The following is a 20,421-nucleotide window of genomic DNA, read 5'->3' on the forward strand; positions in this document are numbered from 1 at the left end:
CCTCTGCCCTGCGGTGGTGTCAGGAAAGCCCAGGGTCACCTGCCTGCCCGTCCCTGTGAGGCTTCCCCCGCCCCCTGCATCGCGAGGCCACGCCCACCAGGGCAGCCCCGGGCCGCTCGGACCCCAAGGCCCCGCCCCCAGGGGCCCCACCCACCGTCCGTCAAGAGGGGTCTCCAGGCAACCCCGGAGCCCCGCCTGGAGATGCCAGATCCCAGCCGCCCGGCCGAACCTCCTCCCGCCCCGCTGCCAATCTCCTCCTTCGGCCCCGCCCCGCCCCGCATAGGCCACGCCCATCCCGCCCATGACGGCAGAGGTGCATCCGTACCGTCAAAGCCCCGCCCTGCGGCCCCGCTCACGCGCCGAGGTCGTGGCCCCGCCCGCCCTGGAGGCCCCGCCCAGCCGCCCCGAGGCCCCGCCCAGCAGCCCCGAGGCCCCGCCTTCCGGCCCCGCCCCCAGCCGCCTGGTGCCGGGGAGTGGCGGCGACTGGGCCGGGCTGCTGCTGCGCTTCCTCCGCTCGCTGCTGCGGCGTGCCCCGCAGCCCTCGGGCTCGGCCCAGCCCCCCGGTAAGCCTTGTTCGTCCCCGCCCGGCGGGCCCGGGGCGGCGGGTGCGCAGGGCCGGGCGGCGGCGCGTCTGCTGCACTGCGGGTACGGCCGCGCGTGGGTGTGGGCTGCAGCCCCGGCCTCCTGCGCCCCGCACGGTGCCTGCGAGCGGGCCTCGGGCCGCAGGTGGAGGTCGGATGGCGCCCCTCTCCGCCTGGCCGGCCCAGGGCGGGTGTAGGCGCTCAGCCTTTGTCGGGCAGGGCTTCCCGGTGCCCGTGTGGGTGCACCAGCCGGCCCGGCCCGGCCCTGCGCCTGCGGATTAGCTGTCACCCGGTGGTGACAGCGGTGTCCCTCTCGGGAAACCTGGCAGGGGTGGTTTGTTGAGGACACCCCACATTTAAAATCTATTCCTGTGAGGTGCCAGGTGGCTTCTTTTTTTCTTCCTAGTGCCGTTTGATCTCCCTGTGCAAGACCAGTTGGTGAAGAGGGTCGATGCGCTGTAGGCGCAGGGACATTATCTGCAGGTAAATTGGAAGGCTGCTGGTTGTCGGGTTTTTACTGTGCTGGTCTGAGTCCTTCCTTGTAAGCGTATTTACAGTCGACTTCCGGACCTAGCAGACGGTTTGGGGTTTCCCACTGAAATTATGCATGGGTGCCGTGAGTGAGAGAGAGCTCCTACTGACGCTTTCTGTTGTAAGGGTTAATAAGGCATACGTGTGCATACCCCTGTTCCTTTTGTGTATAGTCATTTGCAGCCTACATAGCACTCACTTTGCTGAGCTGCTGTGTCTCACAAAGGTGTCCAGCGTAGCTTGCAAGAAGAGCAGTATACTGGTGACTTTTGCACTCATGACAGACATCCCACTGAACTAGCTCCCAATACTCTCATCTTTCTGCAGGAACGTCCCTCTTGGGACTCCAGTGTGCTTCCTAAGTGAAACATGTATTGTGCCGACACACAGCCGTGTAGCTTTGTAATCCCCCACGCCCTGTATTTTGAAGGTGTTTAAAGAGCCCGAATGAGTAATTTCTAAGCGTCTTAGCCGTGCTGTTATACATGCTAGCACTCTCTCCTCTCATCAGACCTTAGCAGAGACTTCCACCTTCTGCCTTCTCCCCTGGCTGATAGCCTCCTCGCCAGGACCAGCCAGGCACTCGCATCCTGAGCACTGATGTTATCAGTGGTGGCCCTCTCTTCCTGGTAACACAAGAGTCCACACCTGTGGACTTTGAGGGCACTTCCACGGATAGTTGGGCTTCCTCTTCCCTTTGCTCTTGTCCAAATCAGACTCTGTGTGTGTGTGTGTGTGTGTGTGTGTGTGTACACACGTGTGTATGTGCGCATGTGTTGGGGGCAAGCTTTGAGTTTCATTTCTCAGAAAGACCACCCATTTGATGTGGAGGCAAAGTCTCTTCTTGAGCTTGGGGCTCAGGTTAGGCCAGGTTTATGGACAGAGTTCTCCAGTGCTAGGATTACAAGTGCGTGCCCCATCATGTCTGATTTTTTTATATGGGTTCTGGAGATGGAATAAAGGTCCGCAACACTTTCCTGACTGAGCCATCTCCTCAGTCTAGACTGCACACTCCAGCATACCCTCTGTCACTGAATGCCAAACTCAGCTGCAACTATTTAAGCAGTTCCTCTGTTAGTCCTGCTCAGGTTCCTTCCCCTGGTTCTGGGACCCTGAATAAACAAAACTGTACAAGGGGTATTTCAGGGCTGGAGTTCAGACTGGGAATTCCTTAGAGGAAAAGGACTTCGAGGTTACGGGGACTTCGTAGAGACTTGACTCAGCAAAATAAAGCCACTGGCACCTTTTCATTCTGTTTCCCCAAGGTGTGAAAGCCTGTAATTTCAGAGAAAGCTTGCAGGTCCTCCTGAGAATGAATTTTGTGGATTCATTTGCATAGAGCAGCTCAGAGGCCGCATGGTAGGAGGAGCCTGCTGTGGAACACGTCTGGTAGAGTGAAGGAAGCCGGAGGAGCAGGGTTTGGAGCCAGCCGGGGGCAGACTGGCATTAGTGTGTAGGGAGAGCTCACTTACAGTGGAGGAGCGTTCTGGAGGTGCCGTCTGAGAACATGGGACAGGGAGCATGAGAGCAGAGACTCTGGACACCTGAGGGGGGGGGGGCAGGGGCTTGCACCACAGGATAGAGGGACAAGGCAGAACTAACAGGAAGGACCTTGGGTTGAGGGTGGCAGGCCAGGGGAAGGAAGAGACCAGAGCAACGTGTCTGGCCCACAGAGGGGCACTGTCTGCAAACTGGGAAAATGATAGAGAGTGCTGAGTGGATGGAATTCGGTTTAGGTTAGTTATTTTTGTTTTTTAAGTGTTAATTTGGGTATAATTTACAGACTGCAGAATTCAGCAGGCATATAATTCAGCGATTTTCGGTAGATTCACAGAGTTGAGCAATGGTTGCCATAACCACATTTTGGTGACCTCAGATGAGCCTATCTCTGTCTGTTTCTGGTCTACCACTGACCTGCTTGCCATCAGGAGAGACTTGGGCAGGTGCTCCATGCAAATGAAGTCATCCAGTCTGTGATCTTGCTTGGCTGGTCATTTCCACTAGGTTTCTGTTTTCTTCCTCTCCCCTAACCCTGCAACATCTCATGCCCCCCTCCCCCAGTCTTCCATTGTCTGTCTGTCTGTCTATGTCTGTCATAAGCCCCAGGATCTGGTCTTCAACTCAGAGCACCTCCGAGGATAACCTTGAACTGCTAATTCTCTAGCCTTGTTACCTAGTGCTGCGATTGTAGGCTCAGTCGGGTCTCTAGGCCCACACAGTAAGTACTTTTTCCTCCCGAGCCATCTAGCTGGCCCTCTTACTTGGCTTTTGTGGAGATTTCAAGTCTCCTAGTCTAGCTGTAGAGGATTCAGAAGCTAAGTGGACTTAAGTTTGTGGCGGGAGGGACCTTGAGAATTACCAGCCAGCCGTAAGATGTAGTTTTGCTAGTTTCGCTCCTAGAATTGATCTTGTCCATTAGGCAGGTCCTCGCATCCTTGCTTCTTTCTGCCCAGTGCACTTGTGTCCCTCAGAATCCGTGAGGGCGGGAACTCTTTATCTTTATTTACTTCGTGCCTGGCCTAGGAGCCTTGGTAAATATTTGAATTGGATTGCCTAGCGAGCTGTGGACACCGGTCTCTGGAGCTGAGCTAGGGAGGATCTCTGCCTGGGAGCAACTCTCTCATGCGGTTTCTGATTTCACATTTAGAACCCTCCTTCCGTGTGAGAATGTAAGATGGACCCAGAGGAGCAGGGGCTGCTAAACGATTACAGATACAGAAGTTACTCCTCGGTTATCGACAAGGCTTTAAGAAACTTCGAGTCCTCCAGTGAATGGGCGGATCTTATATCTTCACTTGGCAAGCTCAACAAGGTACTGGGCATTTCCTGTTCGGAAGGTGTGGCGGTGGGGATGGGGTTGTCTTTTTATTATGGTAAGGCCTTTGTGAAGGTTAGCACAACTAGAAAAACAGAAAAGAAAGGACAACCAGCCATTCTGTGCCTCAGATTTAACACGCTTAGCACATGCCACTGCATACAACTCTTTTTTCTTTTCTTTTTCTTTTTTGAATTTTTAGTTTTTCAAGACAGGGTTTCTCTGTCTTGTAACAGTCCTGCCTATCCTGGAATTTGCTCTGTTGACCAGGCTGGCCTCGAACTCACTGACATCCACCTGCCTCTGCCTCCCGAGTGCTGGGATTAAAGGTGTGCACCACCAAAGCCTGACATTGCATACAACTCTCCTAGCATCGGCACAGCACAGAATTTATTGTGTTGTTTTTTCATACTCAGAGAGTCCCTGCCTCCAAGTGCTGGGATTATGGGTGTGTGCCGCCTGTGAGTGGCCTTTTCTTGATGAGTCTGTATGCTAATAATTTAAAATGGTCAGCCCAGTTATTCAAAGGTTACTTGGTGCCTGCTGAGTATTTTCCCGTTTCTTTTGTGCTCGAATTTTTGGGCCCTTTCTCTGCTGATTGGTAACTTCTAGAAGGATAGCAAGCAAACTAATTGTGAGTGTGTATGTGTGTGGTGTGCGAGAATGAGAGTGTGTGTATGTGTGTGTGAGTGTATGTGTTTGTGTGAGTGTGTGTGTATGAGTGTGTGTGTATGTATGTGTTTGTGTGAGTGTGTGTGTGTATGAGTGTATGTATATGTGTGTATGTGTTTGTGTGAGTGTGTGTGTATGAGTGTGTGTGTATGTATGTGTTTGTGTGAGTGTGTGTGTGTATGAGTGTATGTATATGTGTGTATGTGTATGTGTTTGTGTGAGTGTGTGTGTATGAGTGTGTGTGTATGTATGTATGTGTTTGTGTGAGTGTATGTGTGTGTGTTTATGTGTGTGTGTATGTGTTTGGGTGTGGAGAAAGGGTAGCAGCCTGGGAAGATCCAAGCAGATCAAACGGAGTCCCAGCTGTGACTTTGCTGTCCCGCGCAAGCAAGACACCGCAGGGATTCTTAGACACACCATGCTCATTGTGGTCACAGTAGAGAACCCTCTGTCTGGACAGTACTTGGGTTTGTAGCATGAGTATCAGTTGGGAGTTGGGGGAATCTCGATTCTACAGGTCAAGGAATTCCCCACACACCCACCTCAACACCCTCACCCCAGCCCAGAAAGCAGCTCCCAGAGTGCACGCCTAACTAAGGCCCTGGGCTCAGTTCCCAGCTAGGAGGGTGTGGGGCTAGTAACCCAGCCTGGCAGATGGCTGTCGCTTGGTGAGGTATGAGGTTGTAGCTCATTGGCCAGGAAATGCCTGGTTTCCTGCAAGGGACATTCACTTGGAAATGTCACAGTCAGGTAGGTGCTCAATAGGACAGACACATTTGTACTCCTGAGGTTTGTAGATACTGAGCCTGGGGTTTCTAGGTTGGACAGCCTTGGGCAAGGAGCACTCAGCGGGGGAAGAAGGAAGGTAACACTTAGGGACTTTCAGAAGCCCGGTTGTTAATCAGGGATAGGGAAGAGGCGCAGCGGGAGGCCAAGGCACATTCAAGTCCTGCTGGGCGTGTACTGCTGGGCACAGCACCTGACTGACCCTGGCCGGGTGTCTAAGCACCAGGCTCCCAGCCTGGGGACAAGGAAGACCAGGAGCTGAGAGCAGCCTCAAGTACCGGATGAGTTCAAAGCCAGCTCTGGCTATTGTGGCTGTCTCAAAAACAAACAAAAGGAAAGACAGAAAGAACATGGCGGTGTGTGTGTGTGACTGTGTGTGTGTGTGTGTGTGTGAGTGAGTGTGTGTGATGTGTGTGAGTGTGTGTGACTGTGAGTGTCTGTGGTGTGTGAGCGTGTGTGACTGAGTGTGTGTGAGTGTGTGTGAGTGTGTGTTTATGAGTGTGTTTGTGATGTGTGTGTGAGTGTGACTGTGAGTGTGTGTGAGTGTGACTGTGAGTGTGTGTGGTATGTGACTGTGTGTGAGTGTGTGTTTATGAGTGTGTGTGAGTGTTTATGAGTGTGTGAGTGTGTGATGTGTGTGTGAGTGTGTGGTGTGTGTGAGTGTGTGTGAGTGTGTGTGACTGAGAGTGTGTGTGAGTGTGTGTGACTGAGAGTGTGTGTGAGTGTGTGTTTTGCTGGCATAGATATGTGGATACCATGTACCACATGCAGAGACGTCATGGCAGCAGGACCTTGAGTCAGGGGTCTCATTGCATCTGCATTAGAGGCAGCGCTGAACGCTGGTGTTCAGTTCGCTTTCTCCTCGCAGCCTAGGGAATGGAACCAGCGACGTGTAGGGTGGCCCTTCCCTCGGTTATCTTAGTCTAGAAACTCACACAGGTATGACCCAGGTCTGCCTGTCAGTTGACGGTAGTAACCATCATGTCTAGTAGAGCTATTGCTTACGTGGTAGTCCAAAAGAAATGTCTTTCTGTCACTTATTTTGCTTTTTCGAGACAAGGTTTCTCTGTGTAGCTTTGTAGACCAGGGTGGCCTTGAACTCACAGAGATCCTCCTGCCTCTGCCTCCACCTCCGCCTCCTGAGAGCCGGGGTTAAAGGCGTGCTCTACCACCGCCTGGCTCAGAAATGTGTTTTATTAACTGGCTCTATGACAGAGGAGCCGCGGTGGTACTCGGGTGCATTTCAGGTGAGGGAACTGAATCCCAGAAAGGTAATGGATTACTGTGGGTGCGGCTAAGGCACCCTGGGAGCTGGAGGGACAGTCTTGGACACTTTGAAGGGCTTGATTCCTGGGCACAACCTGTAGCTAACATTTCTTTTGCTTCTTGTCCTGGTGTGGCGGGAAACAGAGATAACAACCCCAGTGAGCACCCAGGAGAGCCACGGAGGCGTGAAAGGGCTGCACTGTAAGCACGCCTGGCCCAGGTTCGCGGCCCTTCGCGGGACTGGCAGGTGCTACCACCCTACTGGACTTGCCTTTTTCCGCCTCCGTGGTTCTCAACAGATGGTGCAAACTGAGTCGTTCGTCCCTTTGGGGAGGCTCCTGACAACTCATTTTCCTAAGGGTTATTCCCCGATATGACCCCTGTTTGTGGTGTTGCACGGGATAAAGGTTTTCTCGTTTTGTTTTGTTTTTTTTTAAGGTCACTTCTTGCTACAGATTTTACCCAAGAAATCCCACCCTGTCATTTGGGCAATACTACTTGATGCCACCACCGCCACCCCCACCACCCACCTGGCGGCCAAAAACATGTTTCATGGTTGGCAGGGAACTTGGCTTTCTGCCGACCCTCCACCCTACCCGTGATGGTGCAACCCTGTGGTGATACAGTTGAACCCTGGGCTTTGTGCATGAGAGAAAGCTAAGCCGCAGCCCCAACCCTTTGGCTAGTTTCTTGTTCCCTGCCGCTGTAACTAGGCAGTGGGTCAGAGCATCCAGCCTGAAGGATTTGCAAGACTTCACTGGGAGGGTGCCAGGGTGAGACTCTACCCTGACCTCTGCCTTCGATAACTGGCGTTCACTGAGAACTTCCGGTGTGTTAAGACCTACTGTGCCATACTGTAGTATGTGCATGGCGCCCCAGGCCTGGTGGTACTGGCTGCTCTTCTAGCTGCTGGGAGGCTGAGAAAGGAGTGTGGCAAATACAAGGCTCGCCTGGGCTGCAGAGTGAGTTCAAGGCCAGCCTGGGCAAGTTAGAAAGACCCTGTCTCAAAATAAAAAAATAAAAAGAGGGTTTAAGGTACAGCTCTGAGTTGGGATTTTTTTTTTTTTTTTTTTTTTTTTTTTTTTTTGCCTAACAGGTGAGGCTGTAGATTCAATCCCCAGTGCTGTAGCATAAAGTAAGATAGACTAGAATAAAAAGATACTTGTAAAACAACTTGACACCCAGCTCTGACCACGCACGCTCCTGCACAGGCTCAGCTGGTGTGCCTGACCCCCAGAGCTATGCTGCTGTTAGGCTTTCTCGAATTGTCCTGGCAGTGACTACGCAGTTTGTGTGTGGAGGATGGGCTGTGCCTGTTCACAGCAAGGAGACCCCACACACACCCACATTGCCCAAGTGAGGCCATGTGGTTTCATTGCCAGTGGCCGCTAGCTAGCCTGTTCAGATCTAGTAGCCTGCATCTCACAGGTGTGCATGGGATCCCCGCAGTGTTAAGCATCTTCCCTACCCTGAGCAGCTAACCTAGCACGACTCTCTCCTGCTGCCTGGGCCCCAAGAAGGGAGGAGATGCGATGCCCCTCCCAGCCACGGGATCTCGGGGCTGTCTCTGCACCCTAGCTCGTCATTGCTAGCACGAGACACCTCTGCCTGGAGCTATGGTCTTAGCCTCTTGCTCACAACCCTCTGATGTTCTCCATTAATAGTGTTCAGCTCAAACCCCTGGTTCCAATGCGGGGCAGCAGCCGCTGAATCCTGGTGTGTTGTGCTCAGGTGACATCATGGCCCTGACCCCAGATTCCTGGGGCCTTGCTGAGGCTCTGAAGGCATTGCTGACTTAGCTGCCCGGTGTGAGCTTCTCAGACACCACGAGGCTGAGGTAGTTTCTTTGAGAAGACCTTTCTGTGGAAAGAGGAGTCCGGTACACTTTCCCGTAATTTGTGACCAGGATAGCGTTTTGCGTTTGAGTGAAAGAATTTGTTTGTAGTTCACCCTTTCCAGTCTGCTGGAGGAATGGAAGCCAGCCCTGTTTACATAGGCAGTCAACCCTCCAGTGACCAGTAACTAAATAGCAGCGGAGTGTCATCCAGCAGAATGGAGTTCGGGGTCCAGGAAAGAGATAGTGACTCATGACATTTCTCTGCCTAGAAAGTGAAGCTTGAGCTCTGCCCACATGGACAGTGGTATGGTGAAGACTTAGCCCCCCCAAGTGACTCTAGAGAAAGTGTCATTAGTAGGCAGTTTAAGTTAACTGAAGTCATAGGATGGGCCCTTATCTGATAGGACGGTGGCCTCGAAACAGGGGAAAATGGCAGGTCCTTCCTTGTCTGCTCCCTCCGAACACCCCATGCAAAGACTCAGCCAGAAGGCAGAGACCCCAGGCAGCTGCCCCTTGCTTGCGGCCTCTGTACTCTCAGTGGTAAATTCGTGTTGTTTAAAAGACAGTGTGTAATGTTTTGTAATGGCAGAGTAATCAGACTCAGACAGAAGAGCAAAGTTAAACTTGGCTGCCTTTCAATCCAGCCAACGGTTTGGACGTGAACACCACCCTTCAAGCTGGTATTTGAGTCCAGTATAGGCATTCCTATCTGTACTTTCAGTGGGGCCCACACCTCCAGACAAGCTGTATTGACACAGCAGCCTAAACGTGGTCCTACAGGCCTAAGTCCTCACAAGAACTCTATCACTGAGCCAAACGCCAGCCCTGCACATGTCAGTGTGATTTGATGGGTTGTGACATGCATCGTCATCATCAAGAGCGTGTGTCTGTCACCTCCAGAAGTTCCCTGTCGTATTTTGTATCCACAGCACCAGACAGCCGTCTCCTTCCTCTCTGTCACTGTAGATGAGTTTGTATTTTAAGAAGTCTCATATGAACAGAGCCAGGTGTAATGGTAAAGGCGTATAATACCAGCAGCTGGGTGCTCGATACAGGACACTCAAGAGTTCAAGGGCAGCCTCCAGCTACATAGTGAGTTTAAGGCTAGCCTTGGCTCCCTAACACTGTCTAGATTCGTATAAATGGGCACATCCTGTTTCTTCTGTTCTGGCCTCTTTCATTTATCAAAGCTTTTCTGAAGTCTAACCAAGCTACATAGATATTGATGATTCATTTACCTTGTACTGCTGAATAAGGTCCATGGATGCAATTTGTAGATCCATTTCCTGGTAATGGACAGTTGAGTTTCTTCCAGCGGGTGTGTGTTTTAATTTTTCAAAAGTGATTTATTAGTGTGTCTATCGGAGGATCCCCTGGAAATGGAGTCATGACAGTTGTGAACTGCCATGTAGATGCTGGGAATTGAACCTGGGTCCTCTGGAAATGCAGCCCTGTTTTAATTTGTTAAAGACTTGTCTGTCTGTCCATCTGTATGTGTGCACATGTTGTATGTGTGCCTGCACATGTGTGTGTAGGTGCATGAACCCGTGCTTGAGTGGAGCTCAGAAGCGAGCTGGGACTGCTTAGTGTCACAGGTTTGCTAACGAGGGCACTGAGCTCCAGACCCTGTTCCTCTGGATTGTGTTGCAAGTGCTCTTAGCTGCTGGGCCATCTCCCTGGCTCAGTTTAATCTTCAGACACCACAAATGGTTTGCCGGGAGATGCACCATTCAACACCGTGCTGTATGTAGTAGGAGCTGTGGCCCTTCCTGTCCTTAGCACTTGGTATGCACAGACTTGAGCCATTATTCATAGGGAATGGATTAGAAGTTCATTGTGACTTTTGCATTTCCCACATGATAAACTATTAGGATGTTAGCATGGGCCGTTATAAATTTATTTTAATCCCATGGTCATAAAACACAAAGGTAGTTGTAAGAGCCTTCATTGTTGTATGTGGTAACAAATAATTGGAAGTGGCTGCGTCAGTCAGGGAGCACCTTGAACTGAACCATGATGTGACAGTGTAATGGCTTATGTGGCCTTCAGATGAGGTAGACCAGTAGTCTAACAGGAGAGTGTGGCCATGATAAAGTGAGGGACAGAAAAACAAATAGTTTCTACATAGCTCTCTCAGTCCTGCTTGTGCACACGCGTGTACATTCCCTCACACATGCATGTAAGAGCAGGAGCTTCTGGAGAGGTGTCAGGACCCTTAGAGCTGAAGTTACCCATCGTTGTGAGCTGCCCAACATGGATGCTGGGAACAGAACTCGGGTCCTCTGTAAGAACAGAACAAGCTTTTAGCCACTGGGCATCTCTCCAGCCACAACAATGTTTGATAAGTCTTAATGCACACCTTCCTCCCACTCACATCCCCCAACCATACTGAAACATGTCCCCTGCCTGAGAGATGGCCCAGCAAGCATTTGCTGAGGGCGAATGGGGAGGTGATCGCGTTAGGCAGTGATTGTGGCGGGACAGCCTCGGTGTTTCTCGCTGTCTCTCCCCTACGCCCTTCCTCTGTTGCACAGTTACTGCGTGTGTCATTTCACTGGTAACCAGTATGCCAAGTGTTGGTCTGCAGAGATTACACACTGCTCTTACCGAAGTCCAGTTCCCAGTGCTCACACCAGGCCGCTCACAACTACCTGCAACTCCAACCCCAGAGGACCCAGTGTCTCTGGGCTCTGAGGTCACCACAGTCACATGCACATACCCACACATGGACACATATACATTATCTCTAAAAATAAAGTACGCCCTTATAATGTGTGTGTGTGCATAGTACTCAAAGTGCTGCTTTTTGTGCAAGCGGCAGATCCTTTCTTCCTAGTGTTTCTGGTGACTCCCCAGCTAACTGGAAGACAGTCTAATTGGGTTGCCTTGGAAGGGCGGGGCACTGAGCATGCTCAGTGTGGGAGCAGCTGGGTTCATATGCAGACTCCTCACTTCTGAGTGTGAGGCAGGTGTGTGGCTCTCCACCTGTGTGGAGAAAAGCTATGGGAGTGAGTTCTGAGGTAGCCAGCCACCCCAGTTTTCAGATTTATTCTTGCGGATTCCATTTCCCATGGTGCAGTTTACTTTAGATGCGGCCTTGTGATTTCTGGAACCCCTGAGGTGTGGCAGGAAGGCCGCTGGCCGGCTTCTGAAAGGGATTTCCTCTGCTACCAAGGTAGAAAAGGACCCAGCTTGGTTATTTTTGCTCCCTTGAGAGTGGCCTGTTGCTGTGCTCCTCTGTATATTTGTAGGCCCGGGATGGAACCCTGCCCCTCTCCATGGGATGTCTCAGCCTCGGTGTTGGGGGGGGGGCTGGGGTGGCGGTGGGGGCTGTTTCTGTGTACTCTGAGATGTTTGTTGGCATTCTGACCTCTTCTCCATTCCCTGCCAGTATAGCCTCGCCCTCCTATACCCCACCCCCAAACAGAAAGAGTCATAAATGTCTCCAGGTGTTTCTGAATGCTGCCCCCGCCCCCAGAGGCAACTCTGGACTTTTGGTTTTATAAGTTACATCATGCGTTCTTTATTTAAAATTGCATGGTCGGACAGTCTGTGTCCATACAGACAAATGTGCCCCAGCTGAGCCCATCCTTTAACCTCCTAGATCCTCTGTGGGCCACCCCGACACATTTGGCAATTAACAGCGAAGGTGTTTTTTGTGTCCTTAAAAGCTGCAGAATGGGACTGAACCTGGCCTGGTGTATGCCAGGCCCACTGAGCTCGCCCCTCACCTCCAGTGCCGCCGATAGGAAAAGAACATGGACTGAGTTTTGCTGGGACTGCAGCTCAGTGTCAGAGCCCTTGCCTAGACAGTCAGAGGTCCTGGGTTCAAATCCCGGAACACAGAATGGTACAGGATGGCCATTGCCAGTCCCTGCCCTTTGTCTCCATTGAGTGGCAGCTGGCTGGTTGGACCAGGGCTCTTCCTGAGTACGTGTGTGGAGGAAAGGTCCCAGATTGAACTTAGGTTCTCTGGTTTGTTATCAAGAACGCTGCCAGCTGAGTAACCCCCAGGCCCCACTCCAGAGTCTGTGTGCTTATAGGGAACAGAACACTCCTGTGGCTTGGCCCAAGTTCTCAGAAGCCATTCTGAAGCCGGCCAGCCTGGTGTGAGGAGAGCAGACCTGCTGTGAGCCGCCATGGCCTGGCTGAAGAACTAGTTTCTGCTCATTTTGAGGGCATGCACCTGTAATCACAGCGCTCAGAAGACTGAGGCAGGAGGATGCCTTGTTTCAAAATTGCAGAAGTCTTCTGTCCTGGTACACTGACTCCCGTGTCACATAACCGGGAGATGGGAAGCCCCTGTTACTGATGATGTGTGTCCGTGCGTGTGTGGGGCTGTTTGTAATGTGGGAGACATGTGGCTGTGTGTGTATCTGTGCTGTGTGCATGTGAAAGGTGAGTGTACATGGGATAGGTGCGTGAACCGTGGGTACATGTGAAGGGATGACCAGTGCATGCATGTCTCTGTAGGGCATGTACAGTATGATGTGTGTGAGGTCACTGTGTATTGTGCTGGCTTGTGAGTGTGGAGTGTGAAATGGTTCACAGTCTGTGTGTCTCTCTCCTCTCAGGGTTGCCAGCCCCTGCGTGGGTGACAGCACATTTTCTGAGTGAGAAAACAGCCTTGGGCATCAGGTAGCCTGTGACAGCCTGGCAGCCAGTGAGGGAGGGGCCCTGACTCAGACCAGCCTGGCAGGTTAGGTATGGACCCTTGGCCTTCTGGTGACTTCCGAGCCTTCCCCAAGCTTTCCTCGTGAGAGAGGCCCCTCGGGGAGAGACAGCTGTTGCCTCTGCACCCATCCACCACCGTCACCACCACCACCACAGTCCACCACCACAGTCCTCCACCACAGTCCACCACCACAGTCCACCACCACCTCAGTCCACCACCACAGTCCACCACCACAGTCCACCACCACAGTCCTCCACCACAGTCCACTACCACAGTCCACCACCACCACAGTCCACCATCTCAGTCCACCACCACCACAGTCCACCACCTCAGTCCACCACCACAGTCCACCACCACAGTCCACCACCACAGTCCTCCACCACCACAGTCCACCACCACAGTCCACCACCACAGTCCACCACCACAGTCCTCCACCACAGTCCACCACCTCAGTCCACCACCGTCACCACCACCACAGTCCACCACCACAGTCCACCACCACAGTCCACCACCACAGTCCACCACCACAGTCCACCACCACCACAGTCCACCACCACCACAGTCCACCACCACAGTCCACCACCACAGTCCACTACCACAGTCCACTACCACAGTCCTCCACCACAGTCCACCTCCACTACAGTCCACCACCACAGTCCACCACCACAGTCCTCCACCACAGTCCACCACCTCAGTCCACCACCGTCACCACCACCACAGTCCTCCACCACAGTCCACCACCACCACAGTCCACCACCACCACAGTCCACCACCACAGTCCACCACCACAGTCCACCACCACAGTCCACCACCACAGTCCACCACCACAGTCCACCACCACCACAGTCCACCACCACAGTCCACCACCACAGTCCACCACCACAGTCCTCCACCACAGTCCACCACCTCAGTCCACCACCGTCACCACCACCACAGTCCACCACCACAGTCCACCACCACAGTCCACCACCACAGTCCACCACCACAGTCCACCACCACCACAGTCCACCACCACCACAGTCCACCACCACAGTCCACCACCACAGTCCACTACCACAGTCCACTACCACAGTCCTCCACCACAGTCCACCTCCACTACAGTCCACCACCACAGTCCACCACCACAGTCCTCCACCACAGTCCACCACCACAGTCCACCACCACAGTCCACCACCACAGTCCACCACCACAGTCCACCACCGTCACCACCACCACAGTCCACCACCAAAGTCCACCACCACAGTCCACCACCACAGTCACCTCAGTCCACCACCACAGTCCTCCACCACAGTCCACCACCACAGTCCACCACCACAGTCCACCACCACAGTCCACCACCGTCACCACCACCACAGTCCACCACCAAAGTCCACCACCACAGTCCACCACCACAGTCACCTCAGTCCACCACCACAGTCCTCCACCACAGTCCACCACCACAGTCCACCACCACAGTCCACCACCTCAGTCCACCTCCACCTCCACCATCCACCCCCACCGTCCCCGCCACCTGTCACCACCGTCCACCTCCACCGTCCCAGCCATCCCTGCCATCCACTGGCTGCCCTCGGCCTCTGGGCCTGCCCTGCAGTAGCCAGGCCCCTTCCTGCCTGCACTTTGGGACTCTCCATCCGCCTTCTGTCACTCACCGCCTCAGCAGCAGCTCAGAAAACACTGGGCCTCAACTCATGGCAATCCTCCTGCCTCTGCCTTGAAAGTGGTAGGATTTTAGTCCTGGGCCCCTGCAGTTGACTTAATAAGAATTTTTATTTGCTTATTTATTTATTTTTATTGTTTTTTAGGGATAGGGTTTCTCTGTGTGACCCCACCTGTCCTGGAACTTGCTCTGTAGACCAGGCTGGCCTTGAACTCAGGGATCTGCTTTTCCTCTGCCTCCTGGGTGCTGGGACTAATGGCATATGCCTCCATACCTGTCTTAAGAAGTTTTAAAAAGAAAACCTTAGCTTTCTAATGTATCTGTGTACAAGAGATGCATAGTTGAATTAACCTACACAGGTTCGCCTCCAGCAGCTCTACCAAGTGCCGGGAGGTGGGTGTTGGAACCTGCTTGGAGAGCTGACTCATCCTGGCATCGCTGGGTCAGAGTTCGCTGACTGAATGCAGCTTGGTGTTATTCAGCTTGCAGCCTTTTGAGAAGGAAGCTTCGTGTGGACACAGAAGTTGAAGCAGTGTCCCACACACACCCCGTCCCCGTTAAACACGGGCCAGCCCTGCTGTGGGCCCCCACTCCCAGCAGCCGGCTCTTAGGGGAGGCCTCTTGCAGCCACCTCCATGTCACTGCGGCCTCAAGTGAGGCGTGACTCTCTGTGCTGACATGTCAGTCCCGGGCTTGCCTTAATACGGGAAGTCCTGGCCAGTTTGCCATTACGCAATGCCCGTTTGGTCTAAAGGGCACTGTTGGTGTCCCTTGGCGAAGGCGTAACTGATGCTGACCCTCGGCACCTGGCTAGCCTGACTCACTGTGACATCTTACGGCTTTGTTATTGCTTTGTAAAGTGGGCATCCCCCTGCAGATGACAGACTTCCCGAGGACGGCGTGTTGTGCCTCGTTGGCTCCATGGGAGACACGTGTTAAACCGGCTTGCTTACATTTTGTATAGATGGCATCTGACCCTCTGTGCTAAGCATTGTCTTCTGCAAGAGCAGTTTAGAATGTGCTGTGTGTGTGTGTGATGTTTGTACTATAAACACGTGTGTGCACATGCATGCACACACAGATCAGAGGGGGATGTTGAGTCAGGGTCTCACCAAACTGGTGATCACATCGGTCTTCTGCCTCTATGGATGTAATGAGGTCAAGAATATCGTTTCGGGAATTCTTTCAGGATTATATAGCTCCTGAGTGAAATGAATAAGGAAGTTTAATTTCCTGTTCAATCATACTTTTTCCTTTCCATGGAAGTGACTGAAATGGTTTTGAAAACATGACTGTTTTCCCTTCCCAGCTCACCAGCCTCCCGGAGTCTTTCATGGGTTTGTAGACTGTTTCTCATGAACTGTGTATGCCAGGGTTGCTGGCCCGCCAACCGAGGCTCCAGTTTCCTGAAAAGAACCCCCACTGTGGCTTGCTCTGGGAGGATCTCTAAGCCTTCCTCCCTGAGAGGAAGCCTATACCGGAAGGGCTGAAACAGTTCCGTTAACCGTATTCTTTGTGGGTATCCATGTTGTCTGTGAGCACACTCAGGAATCCCAGTCCCCTGCACTGGTGCAGACCACCTCAGTGAAACCACAGACAGCAGCCAGCCTGGGCATACACTTGAGACAGGGTGTGGACTTGAACAGAGAACCAGCCGAGAGGTTGGCAACAACTCCTGCACTGACGAGTCTTGGTCAGCCATAGTCACAGAGAGCATCTAAGTGCTGTGTCTTTAGGAACAGCCGTCAGTTGGTTGGCCAAGCCGGGGTGACGGTCACCTGGCTGTTCTGCCTGTTCTTCCGTGTGTGTGAAAATGTCCCACATAAATGTACTGTTTCCTGCCACGTGCCCACATTTGTTTCCTGTCTGTCCGTGGTCCCCATCCTCTGTGCCAGCCTGTGATTTCAGTGGCTGCCTTGGATCTTTTTTGTCTTTACGTAAACACATACTTTGTTTTGCTGGGCTCCTCTTGGTTTTAGACCATTAGACCCTTCCTAAGTCATGCAGTAAGATGCTTTCTCCCACCTTGAGATAGCATCTCCTTACATCCGAGGCTGGCCTTGAACTGTGGAGTCGAGGATTGTCTTGATCTCCTGATCCCCCTGTCCTACCTCCTGAGTGTGGGGATCGCAGGCATGTGCTGCCATGCCTGGTTTACACTTCGCAGGGGAGTGAACCCAGAGCTTTATGAATGCTAGGCAAACACTCCACCAGCTGAGCCTCTGCCCCAGCCCTTCAAGATACTTCTTGATACGGTACAGAGTAAGTTCCAGGACAGCCAGAGTACATGGGTGAAACCCCATCTCGAGAAAACAAAAATAAAACAAAGAAAAAATGATAACTTCTTGATCACCTCTAGTTTATCTGACTTTCCTTTACCTTCCACTTAACCCAAGTTGTTTTAGAGGTGGAAGCAGTGTCTGTCTTTGTTTGTAAGCGGAAAGCTGTCTTGGCCCCTAGGGCACATGGCCCAGGGCCATCGTCCTGACCTGGGGCTGGAGCATGCAGCTGCCTGCTTGGTGTCAAGCTCCTCAGGGAAGCTGGGGACTGCTCAGGTGGACAAGACGGTCCTTGCCCAGAGTTGCAGGAGGGAAGGACGGACGGACGGACGTGTGTCCTGTCTGGGGACTCTGCCGCCTCCCTGGGAGGTGGGGTAAACTGAGTGAGCTAGGTGGATGGAGGCGGGTTCAGGTGAGGAGCTGCATAGTGTAGATAGAAAACAATGACTGCTCTGTGCTGTGACTTGTGGAGCTGGTGTCGTAACACTTCACAAAGTGAGGTGACAGGCCGGGAGGTGGCTCTGTTGGTAAAGGGCCTGGCTGGGGTCAGTGTCCTGGAACCCGTGTAAAACAGAGGGATACAGCAAAGCAGCGCACATGTGTGATCCGCATGCCAGGAAGGCGAGTGTGAGAGGTTCAGGGGCCTGCTGGCAGCCCAGCCTAGTGAGTCAGCAAGCTCCAGGTTCAGGTAGAGACCCTGCCTCAGGAAATGAGGGGGGGGGGGCTGGCGAGAGGGCTCCGAGGATAAAGTTACCTGTTCAGAAAGCCTGAGTTTGATCCCTGGAACCCTCGTGGTGGGAGAAGAGAATTAACTCTGACAAGTTGTCTTATGACCGCCACACACTCACTATAGTATGTGCGCTCCCCACACGCTAAATATTTTTTAAGGTAGAAAATGGTTGAGGAAAACACCCAATGTGCACACATACCCCAAAAGAGAAACAAAGTGGAAATGGGTTAGGTCTGGCCGAGACACCATGCTCTGGAGGCCTCGCGTGGTTCTCAGGAAACTTGGCGTTTACCCTGTATGCCCTCAATACACATACGTGTGTAAGAATAACTGGGGGGTGGGGGTGGGGGGCTGGTAGACCACAGAGACAGCTAGTATTATAAGATAACCCGGGGGGGGGTGCTGATAGAGACAGTTAGTATTATAAGGCAGTTCCTGGAACTCTCCCAGATACCGCACTCCGTCTCTGTTTCTCCGTGCCAGAAAGAGTAGGTTTTCTCGTTTGCTTCCGGCACCCAGGGCCTTGCACACACCTAGCAAATACCCCAGCTCCAGAAGCCACGCTATGAAGAACCTGTGTCCTGGGTTCTCTGCCAGCCTGCCTGGGGATGCTGCTGTTCCACACTTCAGGGGCTACAATTTCCTGTGGAATCCTGGTGTCCTCAGCACAATCCCTAATTGGTAGACGCCAGAAATTGTCCTTCCCCCACGTATGCGCTCCACCCAAAACTGCATGTCTGGGTAACTGGAGAATGATGTAGAAATGAGACCCCTTCTCCCTGAGCAAACAGCCAGGGCTTCTGTGCGCACGGCGGGCTCCTGGTAGGGAGCCAAGGCTGCCTGCTGATTATAGTCCAGTGTCCCTTCTTCATTTCTCTGGGCCCGCTGGCCTCCCGGGATAGAGGTGCGTATGACCCATGTCCGTTTGTCCGTGGATGCCATAGTGCCACCAAGAGGCTGTCTGTCTCCCTCCCAGCACGGGCAGGGCCTGTGGAGTTTGCGCACGGTTCCTCTGACCCTCTCGGTGTGTGACCCTCTCCATGTGTCTCCCGCAGCCCCGCGTCGCGTCCTGGCCTCCACAGGGTTGCTCTTCTTTGTAAATGGCACAGCGGTCCTATCACCCGCCTTCTCTTGTCTGTCTCGCAGGCTCTGCAGAGCAACCTGAAGTATTCCCTGCTACCTCGAAGGCTCCTCATCAGCAAGAGGCTGGCTCAATGTTTGCACCCTGCCCTGCCCAGCGGAGTGCACCTGAAGGCCCTAGAGACCTACGAGATCATCTTCAAGATCGTGGGGACCAAATGGCTGGCCAAGGACTTGTTCCTGTACAGGTACAGCAGCGTCTCAATCTAGTCTGTCATCGCTGGGGCAAGCCGTGTTTCAGTTCACGACTGGAAAAGGACAAGCAAGGGGCTGGGGCTGTCACTCGGTTGGCAGAGTGCTTGCCCGGCAGGCACAAGGCCCTGGGTTTGATCCCAGCACTGATAAGCTGTGTGTAGTGACTCATGCTTGTAATTCCAGCGCTTGGGGGCCGGGGGTGGGGGGGCGGTGAAGGCAGGAAGAGCAGAAGTTCAAGGTCACCCTTAGCTACGTGAAATCCCGCCTCAAAAAAACTTTAAAGGAAAACGGCAAGCTAAATATGCATAGGAGAGAAAGTCGCACGGCGTGGTCACCCTAGCCAGGAGCAGGAGGTGGGTCTCCTCCAGGGAGTCCTGGGTCCCGGCTCACGTGTTACACGCAAGGAGCACGGGCATGTGCATTTAGCTCAGTTGCCTGCTTTTGACTTACGGGTGTCGTATGACCATCGCATGTCACATGTGCGTCTGTCACCGGGTGAGTGGCTCTGCCTGATGTTTACAGTCCCTTTCTGGGACTAGGGTGGAGCCTGGGCAAGATGCTGGGTTTCACCCCAGCAAGTGGAAGTAAAGAGCCAACCCCACCCCTCCCCCCGTTCCCCCTCCCTCTCCCCTCCCTCTCCCCCACCCCCCACCCTCATCCCCCCACCCCCGCCCGCTGCTGACCTCTGCCGTCTGTGACGCCCGCCCTTCTTGTCTTTCTCAAAGCTGCGGCCTGTTTCCCTTGCTGGCCTATGCCGCCATGTCGGTGCGGCCGGTGCTGCTTGGCCTGTATGAGAAATACTTCCTCCCACTGCAGAGGCTGCTCCTGCCCAGTCTCCAGGCCTTCCTCGTGGGCCTGCTGCCGGGCCTGGAAGAGGGCTCTGAGATCTATGACAGGTTGGTGGACATCGTGTTCGGGGTGCTGGCCTTCCCTGTCTAGGTCTGGGATCTTACACACACACACACACACACACACACACACACACACACACACACACATGCACACACGTACGCACGCGCACACACACACAGAAGGCAGGGATACATCACATTTCTCTGCTCGCTACTTGACAGAGTCCTTGCTTCCAAGAACCTCGCCAGCCTGGAAGCCAAGGAATAGAGAGATTATGTGAGACCCTGACCTTGAGAAGAGTCTGCGTTAGTAAGGGAAGCTCTTGTGCAGGGCACCATTCGGGAGTTGTCCGCGTCGTCACGGCTTGTGGAGGGAAGGCACACACAGATGCACATGCCCACCTCC

The 20,421-nt window shown here is 53.2% G+C and overlaps 1 protein-coding gene across 2 annotated transcripts in view; it reads left to right on the forward strand.

Annotated features, from left to right (window-relative positions):
- The first annotated feature begins 524 nt into the window (after positions 1-524).
- The window catches only part of Dop1b (DOP1 leucine zipper like protein B), a 79,169-nt gene continuing 59,272 nt past the window's right edge, over positions 525-20,421 (forward strand). Inside the window, exons 1-5 of one of the 2 annotated variants that reach the window (XR_007834993.1) lie at positions 525-563; positions 988-1,064; positions 3,760-3,924; positions 18,976-19,157; positions 19,890-20,060. Coding sequence is in view for 1 of the 2 variants with exons in the window: in XM_051191918.1 (XP_051047875.1) it covers positions 3,787-3,924; positions 18,976-19,157; positions 19,890-20,060 (491 nt within the window). In the remaining variant the exon portion in view is untranslated. The remainder of the gene's footprint in view (positions 564-987; positions 1,065-3,759; positions 3,925-18,975; positions 19,158-19,889; positions 20,061-20,421) is intronic. The other variant, XM_051191918.1, reaches the window with a different exon arrangement.

The sequence above is a fragment of the Phodopus roborovskii genome, unplaced genomic scaffold, assembly GCF_943737965.1.
Source record: "Phodopus roborovskii unplaced genomic scaffold, PHOROB, whole genome shotgun sequence".
NCBI classification, from domain to species: domain Eukaryota; kingdom Metazoa; phylum Chordata; class Mammalia; order Rodentia; family Cricetidae; genus Phodopus; species Phodopus roborovskii.